Below are 12018 nucleotides of genomic sequence, written 5' to 3'. Positions count from 1 at the left end.
TATTTTTTTTTTTAAATCCGCCAGCCGATTACAGAGCATATGTGCACACGTTGGAATTACTTTTAATTTTTTTTTTTCACATTCTAAGAGATTATGCTGAGCCTGGGAACTGCCTGAACTTTTCCTGAACGTTTCTTTTCAACTTAAATCAAGCTAAATGAAACTTTAACATTGCAGTTATACTGAAATTTTGGAAAACTTTATTTTCTGTAGAAAACTTTAGGAGCCTTTTTATTTTTTGAATTGATAATTTGATTTTCTATGACATGCAGCAGGGCCTGGGAACTAACGTTTTACACATCTTGTTAAAATTTGAAACCAAAGTGGTCTATTGTCGACGAAAATTAAAAAAAAAGAAATCTTGTTGCAAATCTGAAAAGCTATTCCTTAAACCTGCTTGAAGCCATTGAAACAAAGTTTTGCAGTTTGTCTTCAATTTTAATTACATAAATAGTTTTCTTTTTACTGCAAATGAATATAGGCTCCAAATATCGGTCATCGGCCTCCTTGGCTACTAATAATCGGTATCGGCCCTGAAAACCCATATGAGTCTATGTCTGTAATGAACACTTGGGGGCAGTATAAAACCAGACACATCAGACACGTAGTGCATTTCAGATCTAATTTTATTAATCTTAAAATGCCTCATTTTATTGTAAATATAAACATCTTCACACATGTCGTCAATATTCAGACATATTTGTAATTATCGTACTTTACACCGTAATATCCACAAATGTCATTTTGCAGCCTTGATGTCATCCATACAGTAGAAAACAGCTAAAAGTATAACCTATAATCTTAACTCTTATCTTCTTTTTTCATCATTATTGTTAAAGAAAAAACATATCTCAGTGCATCAGCTTCTTGCCATCTTGACCCATCTAATCTCTATCCTGATCCTTCCTATTCATCTTCTATTAACATCTTTTGGCTGTGGGTGTTCACAACTAAAACAATTGAACTTTGAATCGTGTGTCGAAACAAAAATATGATCAAATTGTTTGTGTTTTTTGATCACTGACCACATTCAGTTGCCTGTCCTATTTTTAGCCCACCAATCATTTCCACCTCTCCACAGCATCTCTCATATCATAAAGCCCTTCTATTAATGCTCACATAAGTCATCCTTCTCTTGCACAACTTAATATAAAATCAATAAAATACACACTTGTTTATCTGTGTTATTCATTTAATAAAATAATCTGTAAAGATCACACTTATCAGCTTTGCCACTGTTGTATCAGAAAGCTGTACACGGCTAATATACTGTAATATGAAGTAAGTGCACATTGTTTACTGGGACTAGGAGGGGAATTAATACTAGTGCCGAAACAGTAATCCATAGTGTTTAATAATTCCATTGTCATTCTACAAATATTAATTTACATTAAATTCTAACCGCAAATCTATTAAAATATGCCATGTGATGTTTGCATAATTCTTTGGGAAAACAAGCAAACCAACGCAATCAGCAAAGTTAATGACAAGGATGAGTGTGTGAACAGCACACCTGGACTTTGTGTGATTGTGGTTAGTTTCCTGTTGTTTAAATTGCCCCAGGTCTCCACACATGAGGCTGAACACCCACTCTGTTGGCAACAAAACGCGGTTTGGGTGCCTGAACTGGGTTGGACTTGAGAGGGGGCAAAGAGGAAAGAAAGCTAAGTTCAGGAGCACTCTGGAACTGCTTGGCTGCCTGAAGGCCGGTGTTGTACGACACTGGACTGTAAAGTGTTGCTCCACCAGGCACAGGGTTCTGAGGAGGCATGGCAGATAATTTTGGAAGGCTGGGCAATCCACCTATTTGGAAGGAAAGTGAAGCTGACTCTCTGAATGGTGCTTGTGACAATTTGGTGTCTGGGGTTGGATCAGTCAGACCAGGAGGTGGAGTGGTCATATCAGAGTGATTTATACGCTCTCCGAGGGAGGTGGCTGAGCGTGGTGCGAGGACTTTGGGAACTAGGGTGGGAGCAGACATGGGTGTTGGTGTTGAGAATCTTTTGATCTCATAGGCACGAGCTGTTTTTACAGGTATCTGCTTCGGTGAAGTTAATGAGCTGCCCACCATTGCCGGATAGTGTCCCTGCCTCTGGTCGTGGTGAGAAGAGCTGGCTGAGAGATTACCAGCACTTCCACTGTAATTAAACATGGCAGAGTTGAGCTGGTAAGGCTGCCTTCTCATGAAATCCAGAGCTTGGATGCCCTCTCGGTGGGAGCCACCTCTACTCTTACCACCTGGTTTGCCCATGTTTCTCTGAGGCCCTGTGGGGATAGACGGAGCTAGGAGGGGGTTATACCCAATGGGTGGAGGGGCACGCACATTGGAAGAGTATTTCCATTGAGAGGGAATGGAGGGGTTGGAGGAGGTGCTGAGGGGTTGTGCTCTGCCATGCAAGGACACTTCTTGTTGGTAGTGGGTCTGTGGTGGGGCATCCACTACATACATACCCATGCGGTTCTGTCTGCGGGCAAAGAGCTGAGCCCCCTTACCTCCTGATTGAAGGATCTGTGGGGTCTCCTGCTGAACCCGGGGCTTGGGTGCCACCGGGGGAGGCGTCTTCCCTATGCCGACCACTGTACTACCCCCTTCCTGCCCAACATCATAAAAATCTTCAGAGAATGGTTGGTTATGCTTGGGTTGTGTGGCCCTCTCATCAAAATTCTGCACCATGGACAGCAGCTCAGGATTTGGTGAATTCTTCTTGACTTCTGGTACATTGAACATAGGTTTAGGTTTTCCACCACGGCGTCGAGCCTCAAGTAAGATTCCTGTACGACCTCCTGGACCAGAAATGGGCGTTGGAGGTATCTGTACTGGCTCGGAGACCATAGACCCAGGTGCTACAGGTGTCATGGGAATTTGAGTTGGACATGGAGGAGCTACTGGCACAACTGGAGGACCCAGTACATGAGGAATAGGAGCTGACACATGAGGAATAGAAGCTGCAACCTTGAACTGTGGTGTAGCTGACACCATGGGATGTGGTGGACCTGATACCATATGTTGTGGTGAAGCCGAAACCATGTGCTGTGATGGTCTGGAAAACGTCGGGTGTTCTGGAGCTGAAGGCATTGGAGGCACATTTACATATTGAACTGGATAGGCAGCAGGCATCTGTTGAGCTGTGTGTTTTGCCTCTACAAAAGAGGAACTGGTCGCAGGATTTAGGATGACAGAAGCCTCCGCTGTGTGAGTTACAGGACCACAAGGTTTAGAAGAGACTGCAGGACCAGGAGACGGCTGTAACATGAATGATGCAGCATTAATACCCTGCTCTGGGACAGTGGAAAATGGCGGTGGAACAGCAGCTGCTGAGGTAGGTTGTTGGTTTGTCTTTGTGGCAGATGGATTGAATGCTACCGGAGCAGTTGCAGCCCGGATTGTAATGAAGCCAGGTGTGAAAGGACGTGCAGTTCTGTTGAGAACATTACTGGCAGGTGCTTCTGGTATGGCTGTCTCAACTGGTGGTGTATTGCCAATGATCATATCCACAGAGGCGATGGCTGGCCTGGGTCCCCCTTGCATACCCATTCTAGCTGTTCCACCTGTGCCCTGGGATAGATCTCCGTTAGACACATTAAAGCTTGCTTGGGCTTGGTATACATCTTGCTGCATGGCTGTTTTTACTTGACTGTCTGGGTAGTACATCTGTGCTTGCTCATTTCTAGCCTGTTGGGCTGCCTGAGACTGTGTCTCCTCCACCTTCTTGGCATGCTCCGCAGCTCTTTTCCTCTGCTGTTCAAACAACTGGGCACCTTTCCCTGTGGTGGCATTCAATCCTGGACTTGGAGCATCCTCCTCCCCATCCCCACGGCCCTCGATACCCGCTGTTGCCCTTTTCTCAAGCATATCCAAGTAGTCACTATCCCAAGTTGGGTCAGGGGCAGCCGAAAAGCCCTCTTCCTCAAATTCGGACTCACTGCCAAGTAACACCCCATCTTCTTCTTGTGAGTCCAGGTACTGATCCTCATCCACACTGCCAAAGCTCGTGAGGGTGTACTTCTTGGAGCGCTGACGCCTTTTCTTGAACATCAGCACCCCTTTGGAGTGTGGATTAGGAGCATCCGTCAGTAGGGAGGCAATTGTTCTACACTTGCTTTTGGCTTCCTTTACATTCTTGTCCTGCGGCGTATCTCCTCGGTTAAGCTCTGTAGAATGTAATATTCACAGCTATTAGTCATAATTGTTTTTGATTTCAGAAAAATAAACACACATTCACCAATCTCTGTATCTTGTCCAAATATAAATTGGGCACATATTACTGTTTAAGATTTGATGGCAAATAATACTGTGTATGCAGCTGTAAAGGTCAGATATCTCTGAATTCTTTCTGAGGTCATCATAGAAACCCGTCCTGAATGGCTTAGCAGCCATCAATCACCTCATCTGCTACAGTAGCACTTGTGGAAAAATTCCAGGCAAGCCTTAAGCTTCTCACATTAACTGGACTGAAGGATAAAGCTGTGAGTTAGTTAATGTATGTGCAAGCTGGCGGAAAGTTGCAAAGTTGGTGTGGAGCGTAGGTGAGTGGAAGGGGACTTTAGAAGAAGTGAGACGACATAACCTAACTGCATTTTAGAAGGTACAACCGCTTGTACTTTTTTACATGATACATTGGGCCTGGTACACACAAGTAAATACATAAATAAATAATAACGTCACGTAAAAATGTTTTTTTCCGTTTCCACCATAGACGACAAATGTTAGGTTATCTTATTTATTTATTTTTTTAGGTTATCCTATATATTATCCTATGGTCTCAATTTGACCTGAGAATACCAGGCACTATTTTGTAGGATCTGAATCAAACAAAATGAAAAATTTAACATTTTTAATTTTCATGACCAAAATACGTAAAAGTGAGTTTCCCAAACGGCAAGAAATATTTGCCAAAGCAAATCTTTTTTTACAACATCGCCATTCTAAAACTTCTTCCGGTCCAGTCAGAAACACTTGGTAAATAGCTCATCCGGTGGTGAGAGTTCAGGTCGTTCTTCTTCTTCTTCTTTTTGTTAGCGTACATGTGATCATCTGAAATGTATGGCTCGGAGTACTTGTTTATAGAACGGTTGTGGGACAGAATCCTTATGTCTGTGTTGTTCAAAACTGTTAATAGTCACTTTTTTCTTCCTTGTGTGTGTACCAGGCCTAAGTCTGCTCACAAAACCGGTGCTTAAAAAATAGAAACGCTACCAAATGTGCTCTGTTCAGTGTTATCCCAATGAGACTGTTCATAGACAGCTCTACTTACTAGCTTGCTTTGCTTTTTCCATGTACGTCGTCGTAAGTTCCTCATCAACGGGGTTATTCACAGGACCCACCATGGGCACTAATTGGCTACGAGAGCGCAGCATCATTGCCTCCTTTGCCCTCTCGGGGGACACGAGCGGCACGTTAGCAAGCTCCAGGAAGTCCTCCTGATCTCCATCCCGTGGCCCCTGGTCGTCTGCTGACGAGATGATGGAAGATGTCTCAGTTGATGTCTGGGAGGACCACATTCCTGGAGCAGGGGGCTGATAAATAACTTCCCTTCGTGCCACCCCAGGCAGCCCCCCTATTCCACCTCCCCCGTGTTCTTCTGACAAATTTGAATAAGCCTGTGCATCTGGGGCGCTGTCATAGCCACTCATCTCCGAAGTCTCCCCTCCCTCAGGGGAGGTACGTCCCGTCGGTTTACCCGTGTTGGAATTGGGGCTGCGTCGTTTTTGACGCCGCTGCCTCTCATAGCCAGCTACGTCTGCGTCGCTATCCGTCTCGCCATAGTAGGCCTCACTACCCGGGGGTGAAGTCAGGCCGCTGGTTAGGGATGAGCGGCTACGGTGGACCTCACGGACGGGTGCTTGGTGGAGGTCTGTGGGTGACAGGGTCTGCAGGGAAGCTCGGTACTCCTTGTCGATGCGAGGGGAAGGGGCACGGGTCACGAGCACCACAGACTGAAACCCAGCTGGTGCTCTGCAAGTAGGAAGGGGTACACTTTGTTAAATGTTTGGAACACCATCCTTTAGGGTACTCAAATCAGTCTTGATATCTCAGTTTTAGAAAATGGATGAAATTTCCAAGATTCCACTTGACTGACTTTGAATTCATGAAACTCGACTAAGAATTGAACTGCAAGACTTTTTTTAACATTTTGTTTCTGAAAGAGAGGTTTTTCCAACCAGAACCAACATAATCCTTTTGTTTTCACCTTTTAACTCGGATGTGTAATATCCCTGGGGAAGCATCTATGAGGACCATAGCCTGGGCATGGGATAACGCCGCACATGGCTGGTCATTGATGGACACCAGCTCGTCCGTCTCCTTCAATCCGGCTCTGCATGCCTTGCTACGTTTGCGCACCTACATCGGATCAGATAACAAAAAAAAAAATGAAGTCACTTATAACAAGCAAAGTCAGTTCTCTTGTGTCCAAGTACAGTGAAGTGCCTTTTGTGGGATCTTAATGCCAAAGAACTGACAAAGTGAGTTGGAGAGCTCCATGGAAGTCTTTGCTGTCATCTTGCGGCATCTCTCGGCAATTAAAGGCTTTTTTTAGCAGTGCCTTGTGGATTTTTGCTGCTCATGACCGGATCCTGCCAGAACACTGTACTGTACACTGTTTATTTCAATGTAAAAATGTTGATGTTTACGTCACCTCCATACTCATAAAAATGATCCTCTAACAGGTGCTTGGTCTGATCAAGCTAGTCGGCGGATTCAAACCTTAGTCGTACATGGCAATGTTTGTGTCTTGTCTGCGGTGGGCCTATTCCCTGACAACATTGCCTTGCTGTGAACATATGCCACATGTTGACGCTCAAGTGGGACACTCATACACACTTAACATTTAGAGCTTTGCTATTTGTGCCCGAGGTCTGTCAGGATCGTGGTAGTGTTCCAATCCAAAAGTGCCTCAGGTCCAATACAAACCATGTCGGTGAGCTCCATTATGAGCAGATGTCTCAAGTTTTGGCCTTCAAGTTACTCTGGCAAAAAATGAAGCAATTAAAGTCAAGTCACCATGAAATTTCAGGAAAGTGGATTTAAGTTATTATTCGGATTAAATAAGTCAGAAGTCACGTCATACAATCTTGGTTAGCCCCAAAAATATATTCACATTCAGTGTCGGTATACACTGAAAAAAATTCCTCCCGTTCACCATGAGGTGACTCTGCGTCATAGCGTAGTTGGGGTTGCCGTATTCGTGCACACGACAAAAAAAATTAGTTGTCAAGTCAGCTTAGTCCAAGTCAGTCAAGTCAAATGTTTCATGTTTTATCAAAGCCAAGTCTGAAGTAAAATTGATGACTAAAATCTGACCCGAGTAAAATCATGTCAAGTCATCTGATTTTTAATGATCCGATTAAAAAAAAAAAAAAAAAAAAGAATAAATCTGAGATGCAAGTAAAGTTTTCGAGATTAACTATTTGCACTGATTACGAATAGTCCCTCATTTTTTTCTCTAGCACATCAGGTTTTCATAATAGTAATAATATTGTAATAACAATACTATGTTATGTAATACAGTAATCAAATTAATATTTCTGAATTATAGGTTCGGTTAAGCAACGTGGATTTTTTTTTGCAGAAGCATCATAGCTATAAATGACAAAATCCAGCCATCTTTTAATGGGCAAGTTTAAAAAAAATAAAAATGGAAATAGCTCAAAAACCTCATGTGCTTTTTGAAATCAGTATCAAAAATGCATTAAGGGACACATAAAGCCATCTCTAAATCGCACCGTATACAGTAACTACTGTCCTGACTGTACCGTCACACTTAAAAAAAAGAATCGCCTGAGTCAACTTAATTAATTTTCTTCGCAGCTATTCTAGTTGCCACGTAAGGCAATCCCACTTCCTCATTTAGCAAATCCTTTTTCAAAGTGGCCTGCTTGTGGTGCAAAATATCAATGATTCATTCAGTCACCTTGCGGTCAAAAAGCGTAACAGTTCTGATACCCTTACAAGCACACACACACACACACGCATACACGGGAGCACGCCACTGGTACAAAAATATACGCTCACTCATAAATAAAGACACAAACGCGCACAGGCACCGGTCCACCGGCGCGAACTCAGCGCTCCCAAAACTCCAAACTGTCAGAGCTCTTCCACCTGTTGGCGTATATGACGTCTGACGTGGCCATGCCTTTCACTGCTCCCGGGGCTGAAGGAGCTCGCCGATTTTAGGAACGGGAGCAGCTGTCCTTTGCCGCAAAGGTGCTTTGGTGTCCCTGTCACTCGGTATAAACACGACAATTAAGTCATCTAGATAAAGACGCAGGTTGCAGGAATGCATCGCTTAATTAGGGATGTTGGGTTTCGAGGTGAAATTTCAGGATTCATCTAAAATGCGCTTTGGAGTTGAACTGAATTTAAACTGCTCAGTATTTCTAGTATTTCTTTTCCCAATTTACTGTTATTTAACAAGGAGATGAATGGTAAAATTCACAACAGGTGTTTGATCCATGATTCAACCAGTCTCTGTATTCTTTTGCCGCTTGCTGATGACACGCTGCAGGGTTCCAGACTAAGTAATTTTTTTTTTTAAGATTAGTCGAATAGTCACGACTACATCGACGACCAAATCTGTCAACGGCTAATTTAATACTCATCAATTTTATTTTTGTAATTCAGTTTTTCCTCTCAATTTGATTCACCTCTTGCTGCTTTTGCTGGCCCTTTGCATGTCTGTGACACACCTCCGGGTCATCCGTGACGTAAACAGAAGCACTGTGGCAGTGGTCATGGCTAACAGGTGTTAGCGACAGAGTCTGAAAGGTGTGTAGGGGATCTGCCTGATACCATTTTTGACAAAAGACGGTCGTGTCTGGAAGCTAGCTAGCCTGAGTTAGCACACACAGGTTACAGAGTGTGTTTGATGTACTAGCCAGCCATACCGGGAGCATCATAGCTTATAACTCAATTTTTAAGGTTGCAAGTAGAAAATTTAGGGGCCAGTTGATTTATTAGAAGCAAGTTATCACAGAAAATCCTCTTCTTTACCATTTTTGATTGTTTACAAGCTTTATGTGAAATTTGTAACTTTACGCCATTGCACTTGGAACATACATTAGCCCGCTTTCTTCTTCTTTGGGGTTCGTCTCATTTCTTCTTGGAGTTAATGTGGGTTGTGCAATTTTTCTGGTTGCACATGTGTGAGTAGATGGATTTACTTACTCACCATGTCAAAATATGAACAGCATGATGAAGATAATTAAAGACTGTTGTAATTCTTTCTTGGTCTTCCGTCCAGGTTTTCCCTATTCTTCATGACAGATTTGGACGATACACGTGATCTACAATTTCAAGGCTCATTTCCTTGTAAGTTTTTGACATTTTTGACATCCTTCCAGACCCCGAAGCTTATCTATTTAGCCAGACTTGGGACCGGCACGTTGTTAGGCTGGCTAGTCACCCCAAATGCAGATTCTAATTGAACCAGGATATGTATTGGTCAAATCATGGATCCAACATTTTGCCATTCTGCTAGCTCATTGTTAGTGAATTTTAAGTTGTGCAAAAAATACTAAACAGCTCCACATTCAAAAGAGAGGAGGTCAAAGTAAGTTAACCTATTATTTCAATATCACTGGTATTGATCCATAGACCAAACCTGCTCTTAAAGTAGTTCTATACCGATGTGGCAAGTATAAAGCGCACAGTTTTTTCTTTATTTTATTTTATTTTTTTTTTAAGCACTGAACTGAAACACACACCGTAGCTATCCTCATGACCCACCGCTTCTTGTCCAAAAATAGAAACCTGCTCGGTCAACACTTAATAAAAAGCATGTTCCCATTGACTCATTTGTGGGCATAAAAGCCTTAATAGATGTCATGCAGCTCATGTGACGGATGACGATGTCAAGAATGGAGTCCTCATAAACAGAAAAAAAAAACAAATGGTTAGGCGCTTCTGGACACAATGTAGATTTGAAGCTAAAAAATATTTCTGTAGAACGCAGGAGACCACAATGCTTGCGTCGATCTGCAATCATCACACCGCGCGTCATCTTAATCCCGACTTTACTGCTGTGATGAAAGTGTTTCCATATAAATCTCAAATAACGGGACAGCTCGAACTCGAGCAGAGTGATTATAGTGCCAATGGCATGTCCACCCTAAACAACGAAGACACATTAACAGTGGGTAAGAGGTTGACCGGAATCATAAACCGCAACCTTACCCATTAAATGTGAGCAAAGTCATTGGTGAATATCATCACCAAGGTCATATTTTCCCGACTTTTCGTGCAGTTCGATTGACGAGGCTTAATGGGCAATGTGACCAATGTTTTTGAATTTGAGGTTTAATGCTTGACCAGTGCAGTAATTATTTATCATGAGTGCACAGCTCATATTGTCCTATTCAAGCCGAGATGAGTCTGAGATGGAAGGTGAGATTTTATGACCCCCTATATAATCCTTACAGAAATACATTTTTCACTCACAAAGCTGAAAATATCAATATTTAAAAATGACCATTGTCCGACTGAGTGTCCCATCTTACCTTGGCCACCTGTAGTGGTTTCTGGTGTTCCACGCCACCCTGCAGACGGAAGCCCCACGGCGCTCCACCGGACAATGTTATCAAAACTTCCTCTGCGACCATTCTGATACTGTCTTTTTGACCGTTTTTTTTTTTCCCTCTGGCTTTTTAACTCGTCTTCTTTTTCCTGGATATGGCCCCGTTCTTTGTGTTTTTTTCCTTGCCTGGCTGGGGGCCCTCAATGCATTGGCCCCATGGTGAGCAGTTAGGGCCCCCTTCAAACACTCCAACCTACGCTTTGCCTGCCACGCTGTCCGGGCTCTGACGTTTTTCTAAGTCCAGCCCAGAGGACGATGCTCATACCTGAACATACACGTGCATTCACACACACTGGGGTGCACGCCCGGCCCCCGAGCGCCCTGGCTAAGGTTATGATGGGAGGGAGGTCCGCTTACACCGAGGAATGCCTTTCCCCAAATGAGCGAGGGACAGCTCGAGCGCAACACTTGTCCTGTCGCTCAGACGAGCAGTATGCCACTGAGCTGCAGATAGCCCCTCCAAAAATAGCTCTGTGATACCTCTGCAGCTCCACTCTTGCGGACTGAGAAGAAATTATCATAAGCATAAGTATGAACAATGGTTGTGTGGTCTGTGCTGATTTTTGCTTTAATCATCTGGTAGCTAGGCCAAATCCCGCCGGGTCATCGCGGTGGTTTCCATGCGCTAGGCACCAGCTAGCTTGCGAGCTAAAAGGCTTGAGGCTATAATTGCTAATTAGCTAGCAATCAAGTTCTCTATCGCAGGGGAGATGGGGCTCATACTGGACGTAGAAATGCGTCACTGGGCGTCGTTGTTTGTTGAGAGGCTGCTGTTGCATCCAGTCAGCTCCTCTGGGAAAGAAGAAATTCAAGACTGTCATCATTGAGGTTTTGGGATAAATGGTGCATTGAATAGCCAGCATCGCTTCACTGAAATGTGTTTCCAATTTTACTACAGATGGGAGCCATACTCACTTGTATGAGACGCAAATGTAAAGTGTCCGCATATTGTTATATAATTTTTTTTTGTTGCATATAACTGAAAATCCATCAAAAGGACTTTTTTTTTTTATTACTCAGAAAAACAGAATCACAGTATCAATTGCATATACAGTACAGTTGCCCGGGCAACACAGAGTAGGCGCAGATAAACATGGCTGCTAAATTATGCCGCATTTTCCCTTTGGGGCACGGGCTGGCCTTTAAAGTGTTTTTATTTATATAGTATAGGGCTGTATTCCCCTGCAGTGTGTCTAATATGAACGCTGTGCTGGAGGTGACCAATGATAGCTGCTCCCTTTGGCAGCTCTGCTCTGCAGCTGTCTCCGCATCTCAGGATAGCAGCTAAGATGGGCCCTTCAGGTCAGACACTCGCAGGAAATGTCACCCCGTTTTCCTCACCATGGTGTCAGATCTAACGAGTTAAAGCATGGTCTACTTTACACAGATAAAACGCACTACTCTGGTTTGTGGCATGGCTGCAGTTACACCAGAATGGAGA

General features: G+C 43.5%; 1 protein-coding gene and 1 long non-coding RNA gene across 2 annotated transcripts in view; one reads left to right on the top strand and one right to left on the bottom strand.

The window, feature by feature from the left end:
• The window catches only part of LOC148329973 (uncharacterized), a 39223-nt gene that overhangs the window by 5740 nt on the left and 21465 nt on the right, over positions 1–12018 (top strand). The window contains exon 2 of the long non-coding RNA XR_015845011.1: positions 9246–9313. This is a non-coding gene — a long non-coding RNA (uncharacterized LOC148329973). The remainder of the gene's footprint in view (positions 1–9245; positions 9314–12018) is intronic.
• On the bottom strand, positions 742–10843 carry synpo2la (synaptopodin 2-like a). The gene is made up of 4 exons (XM_088304187.1): positions 10501–10843; positions 6192–6343; positions 5256–5956; positions 742–4152 (listed from the first exon to the last, which is right to left on the bottom strand). Exons 1-4 carry the CDS (start codon positions 10600–10602, stop codon positions 1550–1552), a joined length of 3558 nt encoding a protein of 1185 aa, XP_088160313.1. The 5' UTR covers positions 10603–10843; the 3' UTR covers positions 742–1549.

Source organism: Idiotropiscis lumnitzeri, chromosome 9 (genome assembly GCF_059441095.1).
Source record: "Idiotropiscis lumnitzeri isolate Australia: NSW breed Sydney's pygmy pipehorse chromosome 9, RoL_Ilum_1.0, whole genome shotgun sequence".
NCBI classification, from domain to species: Eukaryota; Metazoa; Chordata; class Actinopteri; order Syngnathiformes; family Syngnathidae; genus Idiotropiscis; species Idiotropiscis lumnitzeri.
This window is presented reverse-complemented; position numbering and strand designations above follow the sequence as displayed.